This window comes from Monopterus albus, unplaced genomic scaffold (genome assembly GCF_001952655.1).
Source record: "Monopterus albus unplaced genomic scaffold, M_albus_1.0 scaffold25.1, whole genome shotgun sequence".
Taxonomy (NCBI): domain Eukaryota; kingdom Metazoa; phylum Chordata; class Actinopteri; order Synbranchiformes; family Synbranchidae; genus Monopterus; species Monopterus albus.
Window position 1 is genome coordinate 524,206 of NW_018127905.1, and position 21,843 is coordinate 546,048.

Consider the following 21,843-nt stretch of genomic DNA (forward strand, 5'->3'; position numbering starts at 1 on the left):
CTCATCATTAGCATCTTGGTAGCTTTCAATGAGATGTTCCATCACTATGCACCTCAGGACGCCCCAATCATTCGCCGTGATTGGAGTCCTCAGCATCTCCGGTCACAAAGTGTCACCCTCTCTCAGCTGGTACAGGGCCAGCTCACCGGTTGTATACTGAAACACGTACCTGACATACGCTGACAATAATTTCAACTCACCACGAAGCAAAGCATTCGTTGGCTTTTGAATTCTGCACAGTTGCATGGTGACTTTTTTTCGGAGCTCGAGACTAGGCTGACTCCTCGGTCAGCATCACGGGTACGTTGCTGATAACCCCGTATAATTTTTCAATAGGAGTGGATGATGTAGCCATTTTTCTCTCTCGTTATTACAGGCTGCTTGCTGAAGGAAATGATTTTTCAGAGGTACAACACAGCAGAAAAGCAGAGCGGTTTATAAAGCAGCGAGTCTGAGAGGGTGGGGGCTTGGGGGCGGGACAAAGCTTCTGATTGGATAACCTTTCACCTAGAACTGTCAAATCGAGTTTGATGAAAGCCGGTATCTATACTGTGTGTCGCCTCCGGTGCAGCTACACCGGAGCTGCAGTAGATTTTCTGCTAATGTGTTGCTCACACTATGTAGACATGGTGAAAGTGTATTTTCTAAAACATCTGTTTCAATATGACTGGGTTCAATACTGTATGTGTAAAACTATGGTCAAAGGGGACATGTATTTTATCGCTAAATTTTTTTAACCTTTTCTATTCTAGTTTGGTCTTTTCATCGTTTTAAGTGTGTCTACAATACTCTAACTTAATATTAAAAAAAACACATAACCACACCTATTGATCGATTTTCGTTAATCAGAACCAGTTCGACACTTCAGGCTGTTTTCCTCAACCTGCTTTCTGAGCCGGTCACATAACACCAAAAATGGCAGTGTTATTAGTGTGTGTGCAAACGCTGCAGTTTGTCTAGCTTTAACAGTGCATGACAGGAACTGCAAACCACCATCTCCCCTCATCAACACACAATCAAACACAGTAACTCTGGTAACAGCATGACATCACAGAGCAGCCACACCCTCAGGGGAAACCTCGCTCTGTTTTCCACTCATTTACCAAAAACAACACCCCTCCTTTCTTTTCCCTCCATTCTTTCTTTTTGCAAAACAACAGGAAAGATAAAGGAGAGAATTTTGCACTCGTTCATGTCACACCCCTTGACTGCTCGGTGAACTTTAACACACACACAGATACTGTTTTTGTGAGGACACTCATTGACATAATGCATTCTCTAGCCCCTTACCCCAATCTTAACCATCAGAACTAAATACCGAACCATAACCTTTCCTCCAACACCTAACCTAAACCTAATTCTAACCTGAACCCCAACACCAGGCCTTAACCCTCCAAAAGGTGTTTCAGAAAGTCAAAATGTCCTCACTCTATAGCAAAATACTGCTCAGTATTTTCAGAAACCAGGCTGTTAGGTTTACTTTAATATGAACAACATGACAGCCATTTACAAGTGAATATAGTTACAGCTATAGTTAGTCACCACAGGCCCATAAAACCTACACTGGTTGTACTTTCTTGTTGGTTTCAATAAGTTTTCTTTCCAGTGCATGAAACAACACTAAATCTGTTCTGTACTTCGACTGATGCATTGCAGCTAAACTAGGGGATTTTTTAAGCTTTTCATTTTCTCTAGTGGTGGAGGCCATTACTCGCTGTGATGTTGCGCAATTACTAAATGTATGTGTAGGGCCAAGCTTGTGCCTACAGGGATTAGAGGGATTTTACAAGTGACAAAAAACATCTACTGACATACTAGACGCAAGGTTTGAAATATCTGCTCTCTTTTCCCACACACTAAACTGAAACATCAACACTTCACATTTTCCCAGAAGTTGTGTAATAAAACCTTTTATTCCCACCTTGTATTCCCTTGTAAAAACTCTGGTGGTTGTGTTGACAACCTGCCCAACTTTTGCACCATTTCACTTCTTATCAAGCCCAGAGGCTGCTACCGGCTCTCTTACATCCGGTTCTGACAAGCTGACTAGAATGAGATAATGCTCTGGGCTGATACAGTAAACAGAATGGAAAGCTGAGTGCATGCATGGATGAGATACACCCAGAAAAAGTGGATTCCTCGAGGGCTTATTTATTTTAGTCTGATAGAAAAGTCAAAATAAAAAAATACAAGGGTAAATTCAGGAAATTTCTAAGCATCAAATAAAGTCAAATAGCAATAAGAAGCTATTTCTGGCAGTACATAGAGCCCCTTTAATAACACTGTGGCTGAACCAGAATAAATCTGTAAAGGTTTTTAAGGCTTAAAGAGTTTCAGCATCATTAAACAATAGCAGAGCTCTAATTTTGAGACTAGGACTTGGCATCAAGTCAAACTGTGAGACTTGACTTACTTAAGACTTGATTTAAAAGCAGTGTCAGGTTTGGACTGTAAAGTTCCTGAGCAATAAAAAGTAACAGACAGTGACAGACTTGTCTGAAATGACATGATGAAACTTGCCTCGACTGTTTTGACTTGACTTCAGAAGTGACATAGAGGCATCAGCAATGACTTGAGACTTGTTCTGTCAAGACTGGAGACTCTGTCTTGCCTTGAATGACTTCAGAGCTGAAACACTTCTCAACAAACTTGACTGCACCAAAAGAACTAAACCATTTCTAGCAGAGAGATATAGAGGGCTGGAAGAGGTGGAGACAGAAATCCTTACTCAGATTCCGGAGCATAGATTTCCATCAGTTCATTTTTCAACCTCTGTATATTTATACCTGGCCTGCCAGTTGGCACATACTGTAGACTCGTCTTCTTTAAAAAACCTTACCTTAACCTGCTGCTTTGGAGCCCATTCAGCATTTATAGAGCTAACTCTAACAGAAAGCATTTCATCCTTTAACATGTGACAGCAAACCCAACTATTTATATAATTCTTATCATTTGCAGTACAGCAGCATGGTGCATACAGTACAGTGCTAATGCAAATCAAAAAGTGTGGCTGGGTGTATTACATAAGTGAAAGGAAAACAAGATGTTCTGTCGTTCCCTCATTGCTAATGGAAACTGTCAAAACTGTCTTCCTTCTTATCCAGTTCTCGCAGTTCATCTCTTCTATCCATCATTCTCTAATCCCTCAGTCATGCGGGACGTGTTAAAAGGCAGGAAGAGGTTGAACAAATGAAGAAGAGAGGACATGGAGGTCTATAAATCAAGTTTAATCAAGTGGAAACTGAAGTTCACTTTCACCCATAAACAAAAGTTTAACAACAGACTAATTAATATAATAATTAATAATCATTTCTTTCTTTACGTGTACAGGTGCTTCTTCTACAGAAGCCAAACTTAAACCAAACTTTGGTCAAAACTAAAAACCAGAAAGAATACATTTGTTTGAATTTAATCTATGTTTTATTTCTACGTACTGGACGATCTCAGAGCAGTGTGTACTGCTTTTCCTTGATTTCAGAACATCGACACAGTGAGGAAGTTACATGCTTGAATGGATGGATAAGATTTACACTTGTTCTTTTTTGTTCACAAATTCAGAAAAGTTTTCCAACCTGACTAAGATAAAATTCTTAAAATAACACTGACTACTTTTAGTTTTATTAAGCAAGGAAATAGTCACATTAAAGACATTATCTGGATTTTCCTGTGCGAAAAGTGTCAAAATCTACCTTGAACTGTAAACAAACCCAACTGATTCTTATGTTCAAGCTGCAATTTCATCATTTTGAAACCACCCCATCTCCATGACAACATAAGATATGTGTGTTCATTCTGTGTTTGGGCCTTGACGGGTGACAGCATGATGCAGCCAGCTAGTCTTTTTGTCCCAGGACTCAGCTGAGGAGAACAGAATGTGTCGGGCTACACGCCTGCAGCAAGACAAAACTTCCACAAAGTTGAGGGTAGTATCCTTTCTCATTTTCACTAAAGACACAACCTAATAGCATGCAGGTGTAACTTTAGAACCAGGAAAACCTTTTAGTAAGCATCACATAAACTTTGCTCTATGTCTAAAAGACTGCAGCCAGCACCGCAGCTAATAGCAATTCCAGTGCCTCGGGTCGCCAGTGTGAAGTAGGTATAAAGGTTACACTTTAGTAGGAACATGATTATGACACATTCCAAGGCTGAAAGGCAGAACACTTTACAGGAAACTGATTACTTCCATCTCTGAAGGCTTATCTCATCCACTGTGAAGCCACTTACACAATATGAATGTACTCTCAGAGGAATTCTATGTGCTGTTGCATCCACTTCCTCTGCACTGGAGGAGTTCACAGCCAAGCTTGTTCTGGTTTTCCTTATATTCAGCATTTCCACTTGGTGAGGAAACTACATGTTTCGATGAATAGATGTGCAACAAATGTGCCACATTGCAATTTAAATAAAATATTGTATATCTGTTTTACTCTTGTGCAAACAAGGTCTAGGGAGAAAAAATAAGGCAAGTCTGTCCTTTTGGACATGATGCAAGTAGTTTAGGTGTAACTAGGGCTGCTTATCAAACCTAAATACTTTGGTAGTAACCCAAATGAGTCTCTATACCAAGTATTTACAGAGCTAGCACCAGGCATTTGTGAAATCTGATGGGATTAGTTTTTGATATAAAGCTACTCCAATCACTGTGACAGAATGGCGACCTGTCCAGGGTGGACCCTGGCTCTCTCCCAATGTCAGCTGGGATTGGCTCCAGCCCCCCACGACCTTATTCAGGAATTAGTGGATGGATGCCTAGTCCAATCAGTATTTAAAGCTACACTAGTCAATATTTTATATGCACAATTAATCAAATGATTGGCTAATGTTAAAAAAGTTGATTGTGGTGACAAACACAAAAACTTTTCAAAGAACTCTGACGTTTCCTCAGGTTTGCTGCAGTTTGGTGTTTTTCTGTTCCTTATTTTGATTTTACAGTTCACAACTTTACTATTTTGATTCTGTATGTTTTCTGCTGAAATAGGTGCATTGAACATATTTCCCTCAGGAGCTTGTAGAGACCAAAACAGAGCTAAAAAAAAAAAAAAACAGTGATTACTTTACTGGCAACACATTTCAGAATAACTCAAATTTCTCTGTGTCTGCTGGCTGGGCAATTAGGGAACAGTTAACAATAATTGTGTAGATGGTTTAAATGGTACCAAGCACTACTGGACACTCATATGTGTGCTTCTATGCATTGTGTGTGTGTGTGCGTGTATAGGCTACTCAGTGTAGCCCTGCACTGAAGAGGAGAATATACAGTAATTTACATGTAATGGAAATAAATATACTTAAGACTAATCCAATACAGCAGCCCTGAGCTTGCATATCTGGCCTGTCTAGTGTGTGTATGTGAGCATGTATGTAACAAACAGACTGAGAAAATCTGTCTTTACAAAACAATAAACTTGCATAGGTCCTATTTACAGACATGAATATGGTCTCATATAAAATATATAGATGCTGTGACTCTATATGTTTCACTGCGGCTCTCTGAGCATGAAGAGGGCTAAATATACTGTACATGTGCTGTGTGCCCTCTGCTATGAATGTGTGACCTTGACTGCGCCTCTTGTTTTACTGTGACTCACCATTTGTGTGTGTTCGAGGTGGGGATGCAGTCAATCACTAGTCAGTGACCTTGATGGTACAGCCTTCAGCTCCCTGGTATTGATTTGCCCAGATACTGGGCTGTACTTGAAGGAAACAAGGTTAAGGCTGATCCTTCTGACAAAGACAAATGGATCCACAGTGGGGCAGACTCCCACTGCACTGGACTAAATTGCAATCAGGCATCTAATGGGACAACAGACAGATACAGTGTCCAGTGACTAAGTGATATTATATTAGGAACTAATGAACATACTGTAATATGCATCTACATTTTCAGTAACATCATGCCAAGTGAAATATCCAAAATATAAATGGGACAAACTTACATAGTACTTTACCAACTTCCTATAAGGCATTATTTTGTAAATTGTGGTGGTTATATTCATTACACTGGAAAAGTCTATGTGAGCAAGTTATAGCAAGAAGCCTACAGCTGACAGTTTTGATAATAATTCTGTCTTCATGATGAGCAAGCACACTACACTCCCTGATGAAGATGAGATGTAGCTGAAAGCTTTTGAGAAACTGTTCATAGTACCTAGCCTGATAACTACACTGAAATGTTTGTTACTAATTTTGCTTTGCTCTAATCAGTCAAGAGTGAGTGATGGATTATTCCTGCCAACATCATTTTCAATCAGTACAGTAGCTACAGTAGTAATTTCTATGTACAGGTAACGATGTTAACAATATACAGTGGACCCCTGCGAATTCGCGGTTCAGAGTTTGCGACTTCAGTCTTTATGGATTTTTCCTTGGAACCTAACTAATCTATGCAGATCCGCCGCATATTTGCGAAATCTGCAAATATCCTCCGTGGTATTTTTATGGATGTTTTCTTGGCAATATATAACTTTTCATGCGTACTGCACAGCTAATTCTTCATCATCATCATCTTCAATAAAATCATTAATTACTGGTGAGTACCCGCACATTTTGCTGTATTTTTATCTATTTTTAATTTTTACAGCATACATTATTTAGTTAAATTATTACTGTACCTGACCTGTACTGTCTTTATCCATATTCTACCATCGTATACCAAAGAAAATGACACCAGTGCATACCAGAGAAAACGTGCTTGTACATGTAGGGGCAACATCGCTATTTTACATTACGCTGTACACTGTACAGTGGGAGACTGTACAATACCATACAGTAGATGGGTTTACTCTATTTTATCATTATTTTGTTAATGATAATGTTTTACGTTGAGTTTGACATCAAATTAAAGTGTTCTGGGAGCATATTCAGGGTTTAAACCATATAAATAGGCATTTAATAGACATTTTTGGGACCACATCCATTCTTTGCAATTTTTTGGAATTCGCGGGTGCTTTTGGAACCTAAACCCTGTGAATTTGGGGGGGTCCACTGTCTAGCATTTTAAATAATGTGCCACTTCAACAAGACTGTGTTGTCTGTGGTTCTTTCAGTCTATAAAACCTCAACCAGCCAAACAAAAGCACCTGAATTGCATAAAGAATTTGGTTGAAGGTGATAGTGAAATAACAATAAAATTTTAACACCAAACACTGAGACAAAACATTAAAATATTTGAAAAATCCACAATCTATAATCCCCCAAAGATAAGAATTTGCCTTTCAAACTCTCCAAACTCTAAAGTATACACTGTATTATATGCACATTATGCCATGCACTATGTGTAAAGATTGCCTTATAACTCCTCTCAAGTGCATACTTTCCTATCCCCCATGCACATGTGTGTGCGCATATCAGGTCAACACCCCTGGCTCAAAGGCGAACGCAAACACACTCCCCTCTGGCTTTGTTCTGGCCAGACTGCCAAGAAGCAGACAATCCAATAGCCAACACCCTAAAAAGAACATCACAACCATCTGCTATTATAACATCACTGCTACGACCATTAGGACCTCAACATGTGGCCAGCAGTGTCTGTTTACCAAGAAGACTTCCAGAAAGAAACATGTGCAGGCTGGATGGATGGACAAAAACCCTGTAATCCATAAATCTCGCAGAACCTCAGAGGAAAACTTGTTCTAACGAAACAGACAGAATCAAAGCTGTTTCAATTTCACACAACACACAGTACATATTGTTACCATCTTTTTAGGTTTACTGAATTGATTCCAAATGCGTCTATAGATGAGTAACAATATTCTTTTCAATTTCACAGCTCCCTCTTGATCTTGGAAACAGTAGTTAACAAAACAACCCAACTCAAGTTCGGCTTACCCGCCCGTTCTGCACCTTTCAGCTAGATCACATGGTTTTCATCAATGGATTTGCTTATTTGTGCTTACTGCAGTGCCAGGATGACCTTTATTGGCGTATTTCGACAACCGGTCGCTGTGGCGGCGACTGCAGCCAGAGTTTAATCTATGAATCCCTGTCATAACACAAGACCGGGTTTTTATTGTTTGTCTAATCACTGTCGATGTTTAAACTCGCTATTTTTCTGAGCAGTTTTATGTTTTTTTTTGCTCGCTTAAAAGTTTAGTTTGACACTTTGACAACAAGGTCAGTTGAGCTTGTTACAGTACTGATATTTTGGTATTGGTTTTGTTTGAAGTCAGAGTAGTACTGACGAATCACAGCTGAACAGAAGCTGAAAAGTGTATATAGTAAGCCTATTGCACACTGAACCTTTTGAACAGGACAAGTTGACATTTTGGATCAAATACAGGTGTAACTACTGTAAACAAAACACCCATTTAAACCACACAACTCTGACCATTTGCACATCCCAAATGGTTATACATTGAGGTCAGTTTACTAACCATGGGTTCTGCTCCTCAGCTCTATAATATCTTCAGTGGCTCTGGAGGAGCTTGGTCAAGGGTGAGAAAGCAGCCCTCTTGATGTCATAGTGATGTCAACAGGGTTATCTTAGCTTCCAGCAATGAATTTATAATCCAAAGCCTTCTTTATTAACTGGATATGCAGGAAAAGTTGTTGGTTTTCAGTAGGCAGGGAGAGTAAATGCAGCATTCAGACATTTCTGAGCTTGACTCATAATGGGGACTAGAGGTCAGGGTATCTCTGACTCTGGTATTTTGATTCAGATTTTGCTCTTGCACAACTTTTGCCCAACTGTATAAAAGTGCATTACTAAAATGATGGAATACCCTTTAAACATGTTCAACTGCTGATGTGTTCTGAAATTGGGATGACGAACACTGCTTTTAAAAACTGTATACCTGACAAACAAATGAGTAAAGTTTTTCCACAAACCAAACTTTACATTAATATAAAAAATCTTGGCTTTAAGGCCCACTTCCTTGTTTTTAAAGCTTTTAACTACATCTTACAACTTTTGTTCAGTATATGGAGCTGGCTCAGGTCTGATATCAAGTTATTGTACAGCAACAGTGTAGATTAGAGCTGTGTACTGGCGTAAATCTGGTGGTACCATGCATACCACAATACAGGAATTACAATTCCATATACAGTATATACTGTAATCTAATTTTAGAAAATGAATTTCATTTTTAAAAAAGACATTTTTTATGCAATCAGATCAAGGATCTGCATTGGCATTTGTCACAGCCCCTGTAACATCCAACAACACAGCACTACTTGGCATGTGAACTATTAATTATGAATTGATACTTTACCTTTGAGAATCAATATAGTATCGCAAAATGTAATATCGCAATACTCAAGTGTATCAATATATTTACACCTCTAGTGTAGATCGTAACCAGTCTTGGTTCATGGCTGGTCTTTACTTCAGCCATCCACTGGCTCCAGTGATTTTGTCCCTTGCTCAGTGCAGTGGATGTTGCAACTCGTTTAGGTCTGATATTCTTGGACAACTTGAGCCTTGAAAGTTTTTGTTGTTTGACTCATTGGCTGCTGGCCACAACAAGATAAACCACTCTGCCTCCTATGATCAAGTGGTGACAACATAGCCTGCTACAGTTGTGAATGAAGACCTATTTGTGGGGTTCAGATCTTCAAAAACTAGTATGTGGACCTTTGAGTTTTGATCCTCTTAATGTTTCCAGGGGTCAAAAATGTACAGATAGCTCAGACACTGGTGAACAGACACAAACATGTGATGAAAATGACCAAGCCTGTATATTTAATTATTGTTTTTCCCACATGAACTAGATGTGGTATTGAATCATTCCGGCCCAGCAGACTACACCTACTTCATGAATAAAACTGTTTTGAGCTTTATAGAGAGGCAACTGAAGTGCAGTAAAAGAAACTCCTTTGCTTCTGAGTGTGAATGTGGTGTATGAATGACATGACATGAGGCATGTCTGACACAAGGAAGTCCAGCTTTCACACTCATGCACCCTTGCTAACACTGGGGTGTGACTGCATATTTTCACATGCGAGTATTCCCTGCTGTATTCAAATGCTATCCGGATTATGTGATGGCGCTTCAGGACAGCAAGCGGAGGATGGAAGGATGAAAGTCTGTCAGAGTTGTTTTGCCATTTTGTCTGCAGCTCTCTGCCACTGAAGGTGGTTTCAGAGTCAGCTTAAAGGCATCTGAGAAGTAGACATAACAGGATATACAGAGACAGGAACAGCTGGTACCTAAATAAAACACACTTCCTCAGCCACACAACACAATGGTGATGGCAGCAACCATGACAACAGCAATTAGTGCTCATAAAATGCTAACACCCAAGCTGGTTGTAATTGACACTAATACTGCAACAAAGTCAGGAGTCATGGGCTCGATTCTCTTCCAGATCAATCGTGATACTGTATCTTTGATAAGGTACATCCCAAGTCTCTGAGTTGCATCCACATTTCCCTCACTTGCATCATTTGCTTACATTTTAGTCCCACCCATATAAGATGTGAGAAAGAGACGCAAGGAAAAAATGGGAGGAAAGATAAATTGAAGAAACTCATATTTAGAGACATGAGGGGTTGAATCACCAACTGATTTCTGAAAACAGGATGTGTCAGTCCATAAAAGATCTCTTGTCTCTTGTATCCTTGCTCATGGCTCCTCCAGGCAGCCTCCTCACTACTCGCTCCTCAGCGCATAAATAGGACCTTTGAGGCGTCTTTCAAGATGGCGGACTACAACAACTTCTGGATCGAGTGAGGACTGAGGACCAAGGAACAATGAGCTAAGGAAATTGGGATTTACCCATAGTGCAGTTGATCAGAGGTGTGCCAGATCCTTGATAGTGTGTGTGTTTATGTTCTGTAAATCAAAGACATTTTATTTCATTATCATTTAACATCAATAAAGAAAAGTGTTTAAAGAACAATCTTATGTCCATGTGATTACTATGCTATGTGTCAGTGCAGTGTTCTCTTTCCTTTAATGTTCACTTTTGAACTCTAGCTAGAGTAATCTGATCCCAGCTCAGCCTGCAATGGTTTATTTCATTTCCGCCCTGATTCCCGACATCCCAGTTTCCTAGACCACATCTGGATGTTTTAATAGCAAACTACCCCACCCAACTCTCACAGTGCTGAGATAATCTGTACATTTAATAGCCCATCAGCTGAAAATTCAATTAACGACATTAGGATTTTGATTAATGGCTAGAAGGAATGGCCAGGCTTTTTCTGTGGGATCTGGGTGAAGCAAGAAGCAACACACTGCTGCGTCTACATGGTATTAATACACCTCCTAAGCCCTTTTGAAAGCAAGCCAAATAACTTTATCCAAGAAAATAAACACACTCCATCTATTTAATCATGACATCCCATGTTCTCAAAATAATGATTTTTTTTAGTATTAACATCTGACAAATTTACAGGAGCAATTTTGTTTGTGTGGCATCACAATTTACTAATTTCATTTTTAGTCAACATAATAGCTGCTCATGAAGAAGAAGCTCAGGTTAATTAGTCAGGCATGAGAAACTCACTCCTGAAAAGCTTCTCAGGCCTCTTTAATAAATGAATCAAACACAGTGTGTTTTTTATTACACTGCTAATAAGAGGGATACCAAAGTCAGAAATTTTCAAATACCGCATACATATGACTTTAATTAAAATCAGTACATTTGGAAATTACTCCAGAATAGCTATGGTTGAGCCAATTTCTTATGTTATAAACTATTGGTTTATCTACACAAATGCAGCACATAATTATATGTTCATATGTTAAATCTTAATCTGTAACATAACTGTGAAATAAATGTGGTACAGAAAGAAATGCAGTATTTGCAAGTGTAATGTATAAAAGTGAAGTAGTGCAACAAATAGTGGTGTCCATGCTCTGTAGTAAGAGCCTAATGGATAAAGGTTTACTGTATGATACACATGGAGACCCAATAGTGTAACATTCGACATATTATCAAGCTGTAGCAACAGATTAGATGATAATGCTGCTCTTGGGGCAGGCATGGTATACGCCATGACAATTATCATGTCAACCAAAATGACATTTGATAATGCTGCTCTAGTGCCAGAAATATTGCATTTAAGGTAAAGCTTATCCTAACATCGGCCTATTACATAACACACAGTGCTAATCTTGTAGCAGTGCAAATGTTAATGTATGTTTTGGGCCAGGGATAGTGAGGTAGGAGTTATTCTAGGATTAGTTTATTGTATACAGAGCACTGCTGCTGTATTTACTACATGCATCATAGCTTTACCTTTTTGGACCTAAAGTGCACAGGACATACAGGTACTTCAAGCTTGAGGTCTGGTAATGTACAGTATATGTACTCTGTTATGTCCCACCCACTAGGACTAACACTATATGAGCACTCCTTATATGTAAATGCTAGTGGTTACAAGCATTAGCTAGCCAACCAGGTGACTTCCTTTCATCGAGAGGGACTGTGATGTCACTACATTTCCAGATCTCCCCTATTAACGTGACTGAGTGTGCAATGTTATTATTCCTGTCAAGAATAATGACCAAACTGAAAATAAGGTCCAAGTTACAATAAACTGTAATTATCCTTTAAGATCAGGCCTCAATAAGCTGATTATTATTACTTGCGGTTGACTTATCTCGCCATCATTAACACATGATGCGATATCCACACAGTGCTGTTTCATCCCTGGTTCACAGATGGAGGATGAGAAAGAGGAGGTGTAGCATACAGACAGGGAGTCTGCTGGGCAGTGTAAGATTAAAGGTGATAAACTCCAGGAAACTGCAGACACTCTGGTGACCCCACTGGTAGTCTAGCAACCAGTGTGTGTTGATATCAACAGTGGTCTGACACAAGGCTTGTGCTGAGAGGCTGAGCTCAAAGAGGTGCAAACACATGCTCCTATAAAGCACAGTCACATGGAAAACAGAAAAAAGTCCAACAAACACAGAAGACTTAGATTTCAATTATTTCAAACTTGCAGCCACACACCCAAAAATAAACACACATCATTTACACACACACACACACACACAATGTAGCACTCACCAATCTGAGTAATTTGGTAGATGTGACCAACCCAGCAGTATTTCCTCTTACTGCTGAACTATCAATAACAACTTAAATATATATGACTTTATAATAATGAAGTTTCAATATTGGTCACTAAGGTGTGTTAATGTGTGTTAACAATACAGAGCACTGGCCACAGCAGTAATCGGCACAGTGAACTTCATGTGCACAATGACTTCTGTCCCATAACTCCTTTTTGGAGTAGTTTATACTCAGGCACAGCATAAGAAATTTTATGGTGTAACCACAGTTGCCAGTTGTTTTCAAAGGAAAGTAGCTAAAGCTCAGAAAGTGACTAGATGACAACTGATGTGCGTATTAGTGATGTCACAGAGTAGCTACTCTATTTATGTCTATCCAACATTTTAAAAAACTTAAGGTTTAAAATATTAATTCAACTCCAACTGATCTTAATGTTAGATGTTATTTCATCACAACAATATGTATAAATCTACCTCTAAACCAAGAGCTTTTAAAGATTAGGCTAAATTAAACTTCAAAGTTAACTTACTTTAGCTCATTCATGATTCTTTCTGGCTCTTTATTGTGGACTAAACATGAAAATTTCCATAAATGCCTTAAAGGGTGTTAATTAAGATTGTATTTAACCTTTCTCATTATTAGCACAGTATTTCTAATCCACTACAGTGGCCACTTTAGTGTCTTTTCTATATGTTGAAGTCCACATTTTAATGTTTTTCCCCAAAACACTTCTAAAGGACCACATAAACAGGACAAGTCATCTGTCTAATCTACAAAAAGGCACATACTGGTACTTTTTCCAATTGAACACATTTGCCTACTCATTACATCCCAAAAGATGGTATGTTTCTGCTTTCCAACCAAAATTTCGGTCTTAGACTTTTCTGAGCTTGAGAGCATCGCATGTTGTGGGGTGATAGTGCAAAGCTGAGATGTGGTTGTTACACACCTTTACAGACGAAGCACTTGATGTGGAAGTGTTTGTTCTGAACTCGAAGTGCCTCCCCTTTGCAGGGCTTCCCACAGTTGTGACAGGGGACAGGTCCTCCTCCTCCTCCACCCTGCTTCTGCTTCTGCTTCTGCTGCTCCAAAGGGCTGTGGACAGCCTGCTGCTGAAACACTGCAAGACACAGAGAGACAAGAACTTTGGAACTTCAAGTTTCAAATACCAGCCTTTTACCTTAATAAGTGCATAAATCAGGCTTTTTGTAGTGCCACATTTCATTATCAGGACTGACTGGGGTATCAGCAGAATAAAAAGGCCTTTGTGTTCTGAGGAAACCCTGACGTGGTCAGACCGGTTTCATCAGGCCTCCATGGTTACTGGTAATTGGGCTTAGAAAGGGGAGTTCATTAAATGAATTGATTTAGAGAAAGTGACAGAGAGAAAAGGAAGAGTGGGGATAACAACTGAGAGCCAGAGCTGCTTTTTAGGTTACTGACCAAGGACTTGTTTCTGGTGGATTGTATTCTTCTTTCAGGTTTGCTTAGTTCACTGGGTGTCTTTTGGGTGTTCTGTTGACACAGTGTTAAAGCTAAAATGTTTTTCTCTTTTTTCTCAGCGTCATAATGTGGAATAAGACGGAGCTTGCTTAGCCACGCTGACACTTTTTCTCCCCATAAAGTTAAAGGAATGTGAGGTAGTTGTTGCAATTTAATCAAAGAAAGTCACTTCCAACTGATTCAGACTGCCCAACTGTTCTGAGTCAGTTGGAAGGCTTTTCATGGAAGAGAGACAAAATACATTATTAGTGGGAGGAAGGTGTTATGAGCAGCTAGAATTGAGGCAGGATTTAGTATTGACCAATGAAACCAGCTGCTCCCATCCCCTTTAAAAGCACCGTGGAAACGTAACTGTCACTGATGTCATTATGGCTGATCTGGAGAGACTCCCTCAGAGAATGTTTTCACATGAGGAAACTGATATACTTGTGTGTGAGCTGCAGAGTCACTATGACTGCATCTGCCTCCTTCCCCTACCAGATATGCACTGCATTCCTAAACTGTGATGAAAAAGTATTTATTGTACAAATATTGCACATAAATGTTCGCTCAGTAGTCTGGCTAATATCACTGACCAGCTTTTGTGCATAGAAGACAGAAAGACTCTGGTCTCGTAACCAGCAGTTGCAGCTGCTGCGTCCTATAAGGATGATGCGTCATGATGCATGCCACCCCTGTTTGAGCACATTTATACAGTACTGTGTGTATAAAGTTACATGAGAAACTGTTTATTTATTATTTGACAATAGCCCTTCCAAATGATCGCACCCATTTCATAATTCAGATCATTTCACAAATTATTCACAGTGAATTACAGCAGATCAGTTAAGGGATTATTCAAAGTTAGTGTTTTGGTACCTGTTCTTCTGTTTCCTAACCTAGAAAACTGCCATAAACATGTTTATAACAAAATGTGGTCTGAGCAGGTCTTAATTGTACTGTGCTGCCTAATCAGCATAAACACCGGCCTCAGCTGCTCCTCTCCTCCCAAGTGCATTAATTCATGGCAGGGAAATACCAAACACACCAACACACACAAGAAAAAATAGACTTGTGCCCAGAGCGAATTGCATAAAGACTGCATTTAAAGCTATGCCAGCTTTGCATTGCCAAGAAAATAGAGTCCTGGCTGTTTCTGCATGCAGCAGCATTTATGCTAAGTGAAGCTAACGATGCTTTTACCCCAACTATGTATGAGGATAAGACATGTTTTTGATCTTCTGGTCTCACTTTAAGACAAAAGCAAATATGTTTTTATGCAAGAGTTAATAAGGCATATAGTGTATTTGTTAATGTTGATGCTTTATGTCATATATATTAAAAAAAAGTTCACACATTTTTATGTATGTATATTCTCGGTTAGAAGATTATACTAAAGTTATTAATAATATAAAAACTTGCCTTCCTTTACTTCATCTATTTACATTAGTGCACATTTGAATAAGTAAAACATAGTGTGCATTAAAACACAGAAGCCAGGTGATGGCCAAAAGAAGGGTTTTGAATGTGTAGTACATCAAGATAGTAATGTATAATAATTTTGTAAAATGTAATGCTGCTCTGGTCTTTTTTCTGACATTATGACAAACAGACTTCACATAAAGCATCCTTCACCATTTCTGTTGTGCCCACAAGAAAGCTGGAACTAACAAGATGGGATATGAGCAGAGCTAAGAAATATGTGTAAGTGGCTTTAGATCAGGGAACACAGTGAAAACCAGACAATGTCCCTGGTACTGTATAAAAACTGAAAATGCTAGGAAGCCAGTAAGAGCATTCGGGACACTGGCGTTCTTACTGACTTTTCCACCTCTCTGTAATGCCTCACACTTTGTCTGAAGCACATTAAAAGATGAAGCTTTTGTGTGAGTAGAATCATATAAGTTTGCCCATTGGCAATCTGCCTGGCTTGTGGAATGAGTAGAGCCACCCAGACTACCCAGACCTACAGGAGCAAATCATTCTTCAGCAAGGTTTACTAGGACCTCTCACCCACGGTGGGGAGCAAAGCCATTTTTCAGCTTTATACAGTCTGTATCCTTGTGTCCAAAACAAACAGCATCTCACCAAAGCTCCTTAGATCTCTTCAGGATGATCACCTGCTATTATTTTATTTAATTAGGCCATATTCCAGTGATTCAACAGTGTGATTCCCAATTTTTATTCAAATAGAAAGTGAAAAATGTGTCTCAGTGATCATGATGATACTTAGAATTTCAGATGATGCTAAAATCATGCTAAAAAGATGGGGATTTATTGAAGCTGCCCATGGTGACTGTCCATATGGGCATATTAACCAATAAAGACAAGAATTTGGGAGAGAAAGTCTTGAGTCTTCATAACAAAGGTCTAAGACTGGGTTAATAGCAACCATGTGGAAAGGACAACAGCACTAATCCAAGAAAAGGGTTAGGAGGAGGGTACGCAGCAGGGAACGATGGCCATAGGGGAGTAGAGGTGGGTTCTACCTTTTAATCGGGCCCAGTGTGCACTTGCACCTGTTGGGGGGGGGATCAATGTCTTTACTTCAAACAGTAGGGCAGAAGAGGAGGGCATGGATGAAAAGGAGACAAGAGGTGATGTTCTGGGCCAGATTTAGAATCCAACAAACAGTGGGCCGTGATAAGAGATCAATAATCTGTCAGCGGGGGAGTGTGAAAGGTTTGCTGATTATAACTGATACAGTTAACTGACAAACCGAATAATGAATGGTCTGCTCACTCCATGTTGACCCAGTGCTCTTTCACATACTAGGGGTCTTGTTTCAGGCATTTCAAAAATTCCTCAGTAGTCAGTAACATTATATCCTTTTCCTTTAAGTGTATTGTGCCACTTAGTTGTCAAGAAGTCTGTTTATCCCTGAGTTTTGCTAGCTGGATGGTGCTCATGTTTTCCTGCATTACGTCTGCACATTAGCACATTAGTTTATCATTTTACACAACACTGGTAAAAATGTGTTTCCAAAAATGCACTTGAAGCACATGCTGCCACAAATCGCCTCCATCAGGAACAAATTAATTTCAAAATTGTGAGTGGATAGAAAAGTGTTTTCTTAGGAAATTGAAATAACTCATGTGGCTGCAGGTGATGTAAGGAAACAAGGAAGCAATGAGATTTCTTTCTGTGATGAAGGACAGAGCGACCGTGCTATGCTGAGCAGCATGTAGATTCCTCCCACCTCCTATGTCTCCCCACCCCTGCCAGAGCAAAATTGTCCATATCATCAATCAGCCTTTCTGGTCTCTGGCTAATGGCCACTACTGATGCCACTGCCCTCAAAGGTCAGAGCCAGGCAGGCAGCTATCTGAGCAATGTAACACTACATGTCTGTATAGCATACAGTCACACCATTGAAAGCCTGTGGGAACATATGCTGACCATTGATGGAGTTTGTCAGCTTACCACCTGGATATATATACCACACAACTTCCCAAACATAGGCACAGTGTAGACATGTAGTCTCTGTCTTTGATGCACCATGAAGAAGAATCTATGCATTTATCCACACACAGCTCAAAAACAGATGAGAACACACAACTGCTGAGGGAAATGAAATGCAGGACCTCCCACTGCCAGGTTCACACCAACAGTAGAGAAACAAAATACACATTCTTTAGTTAATGCCGCAACATGAAAATGCAGCAGAACACAAGCAGCTATATCTCAAATGCTGTTTCAAGAAGCAATGCTTTAGCACCTCCTAAAAATAGTGTGTTCCCTCAACTCACGGGGATCCCATGCTGGTCTGCTACATGCCTGGTGTGAACCATCTGCAGAGGCAGGTGGAGCAGACAGAGCATCAAAGTGCTCATGTTACCACAGCAGGGGGCTTGGTGGTGGCCAAGTTCATGACCTTGAGGACTTCCACTTTCTTATGAGTAATGAACATTCTCCAAAAATGTAGATTATGTGTCATTCGTATTTTTGTGGAAAATCCATTACATAGTGGTCATACACAGGCTCCTTTATGAGTTCTGACCTCTGACCTCTCTGGCAAATGACTGCAGTGCACACTTGTTGGCGCCGCACTTATAAAGACAAGGGCACATCATGTAAACAGAAAGGCGTAGTAAATAAACCCAGCTAACTCACTTCCTGAGTGACAGAATTTGGCACACTTTAACCCTGGAAATACATCATCATATACAGCACCATACTAGTAATATTATTTATAATTGCAGCAACCAGGACATAATTAAATCAATCGTAAATCACAGTAGTGACCCAAAGTTAAGCGGAAACACGTGTGCATTCTAATGAATATGTTCGTTGTTTGAAAACATATGATTCCTGTCATTCTTGTGACAGATGAGTGAGTGAATTTTTCCATGTGGATGACAAACACCGCCAACAGACATGAGCCTATGTGTTACTGCAGCTGGCTCTACTGGAACATTTCCATGTAGTTGCCTCAAGACAAAACTATCTCATATCCTCTCTACTATGTCCAAATTCCAGTAGGATCCCACACTATATGAAGTGGGCACACACTGTCAAAATGTCTTCTGATCTTTTGGTCTGGGGCTGTTTCTTATGGTTTGGTCTGGTCCGGAAGACTCTCTCCTGTTTCCACATAACACTAACCCTGTGCACATATATAGCCAGATCCACTAAAAGGAGAAATTGTTTTCTTTGTCCAACCAAAAGGGGAAAAACCCAACCAAGTTTCCATTGCCTTAACCAAACTGTACCTGCAAACCACAGATATTGTAAAAAGTAACAATGTTAAATATAAATTGAATGTAATAAAATAATTAAATGTAATAAAATGCTGGCATTTAAAGAATTGTCTTGTCTGGGAATAAGAACGAATACTTTATGTTTGATAAATTTGATTTACAGCCCTTTCTTCTTCTTCTATGCTTGTTGAGTCCTATGAAGAATTTGCCACATCATGCTTTGTTTAACTGTTTCAGCATTTTCAGATATCAACCATGAGATGGCAAAATATTAAAGAGAAGGAACAAAAATAAAGAAAGTTATTATGATGCTCTCCACGTTTGTCTGTTTATGTGAAAGTGTTGCATAATAACAGAGATCATGTGACTGCAGCACAGACACTGTGAAGCAGACAAACACTGAATAGCTCTACACGTTACAGTGTATGTGCATGTGAGGGATGCTTTGCTAATCTAATACCTGCTCATGTAGAAAGCTGATTGGGGACGAACACAAAGGGCAGTGTAGGATGAAATAAAAGAGTGTGAGTGAGTGGAGCTGCGTGTTTGCAGGCCGTTTGTTTCAACCCAGAGGGAAACGGCATGACTCATGAATCGTCTCTTTGTAGAAAGCACTGTGTCAGCTGTTTGATCAGAGCTGGTGCAGAAACACTGGAATATGCCAAGCAGGTTTAGCATCCCAGAGACAGACGCCAGTACAACTGCAGTTGAATTCAAACACACGGGACATGATTAATGTATGAATTTGTAGATTTTAAAGCTGCACTGATCCATTTTTTTATATTAACACTGGGTCAAATAACTATAAGTAATGTTAAAGGAGCAACTCATTGTGATGAACTCATGATCCAACGCTTCACTTCCTCTAGGTTCTGTGGAGTATTTCAAGGTATTTCCTGTCATTGTTTTGGTTTTACAGCCTGCGACTTTATTGTTTTGCCTCAGTCTGGTTGCGCTCATCAATCTTCTTTCCAGTTACAGCAAGCAGGTATTTACAGAGAAAAACCTACTATATTGCATTTTACAATGTGAACAGAAACATATTTTGCTCAGAAGTTAGTGCAGAACAAACCAGAACTTCCTGAAACTTTGCTCTAAAAATGCTGTGAGAGCAGTAATCTTGAGGCAAAGAACAGCGTTACTGTGAGCAGCTATTTTCAGAGCACAGCTGATAACTCCACCCAGCTGAAGCCAATAACTGAAGCTAGTTCATTTGCAAGGACACGCTTGTGTTGTTGATAATGTGGGATTTACAGAAATAGCAGTGACTCTGAAGCTGAGGTAAACAGTAACAAGCCAGCAGGATTTCAGTGAAAAATACATTCTAAGGTCAAAGTGGTCAAAGGTCAAAGTGTTTTGTCATATGCACAGTTAGGAAATGTGTTTCCCTGTACAGTACAATGAAATTCTTACTTTGCCGCCTACATGAATGCCACATAATACAAGTGAAATAGTACTGTATGATAAGGTGAAGCAGCATGTGAACACAATACAACGGTTTACTGTGCACCACTGCTGTGCTCACTGTAAGAGTAGACATGTTTTATGAATTTGGTTTTTGCTGCTTGAAATGCAAAACTGCTTTTTTGGGTTTATATCCTAAACACATACACTTTAATGTACTGTATACATAGTTTTTCAAATAGAGGCTAAATCAAAATTAAAAAACAACTAAAACTAACGGGATAACATTACAAATGTTGTTGTATTGGTTTTGTATGGAAACATGGACCATGTATTGAGATATGGAACAAATCATGTGACAGGAAAGGAATACACACCCTTACAAAAGACCAAAACCAGCAATGAACCACAAAAGGTATTGTTTGTGTTTCAAAGCCTAATATATCTGTGACACACGGCTCCATTGTTGTCCACAGCTATGAAAAGCACATCAGTGAGCCACAGTGTGACATTGGATGTCATGTTCCTTCATTACAATGAACACAAACACTGTAGTTTATTTTGAAAAGCTGAATATATTGATTGAAACTTGAGAATATGGATTGAAAAGCTGGATATATTAAATGAAACTTGAAAATATATATAATGAAAGTCTGAATATATATATATAATGAAAAGCTGAATATATTGAATGAATCTTGAGAATATATAATGAAAGTCTGAATATATATATAATGAAAAGCTAAATATATATATATATGAAATGAAACCTCAGGTCATCAACGCGTGTGCCATCTTGTGCCTTAACTGTGCATTTTTCGTTTGCTCAGTCTACTGTGAAGTTGACAATGAGCCAGTCAGCAAGAAATGTAGTGGCTGCCATCCTAAATAACGAAGAAATAATTAACACATTGGCAAATGCATGCAGCACCCAAGATAATACCATAAACCCCACCCAATATTGTACCACTGATGACAAAATTTATTCGAGGACGGCCAAATGTAGCGAGTAGTTTTCAGACACCTGTGAGAGTACAACTTTTAGTGTTAAGCTAGCGTTAAGGTTCTTTCTGTAACGTTGCTACTACTAGCCTGGTGGCTAGGAACAGTCTGGCTAGTAAGACTCGCTACATTTGGCCGTCCTCGAATAAATTTTGTCATCAGTGGTACGATATTGGGTGGGGTTTATGGTATTATCTTGGGTGCTGCACACATTCGCCATTCGTTATTTAGGATGGCAGCCACTACATTTCTTGCTGACTGGCTCCTTGTCAACTTCACAGTAGACT

General features: G+C 39.4%; 1 protein-coding gene across 9 annotated transcripts in view; it reads right to left on the reverse strand.

The window, feature by feature from the left end:
* ablim2 (actin binding LIM protein family, member 2) overlaps positions 1-21,843 on the reverse strand; it is an 83,909-nt gene that overhangs the window by 45,857 nt on the left and 16,209 nt on the right. For all 9 annotated transcript variants that reach the window (XM_020594876.1, XM_020594882.1, XM_020594878.1 and 6 more), the window contains exon 2: positions 13,918-14,088. In XM_020594876.1, coding sequence (XP_020450532.1) covers positions 13,918-14,088 — 171 coding nt within the window. The remainder of the gene's footprint in view (positions 1-13,917; positions 14,089-21,843) is intronic.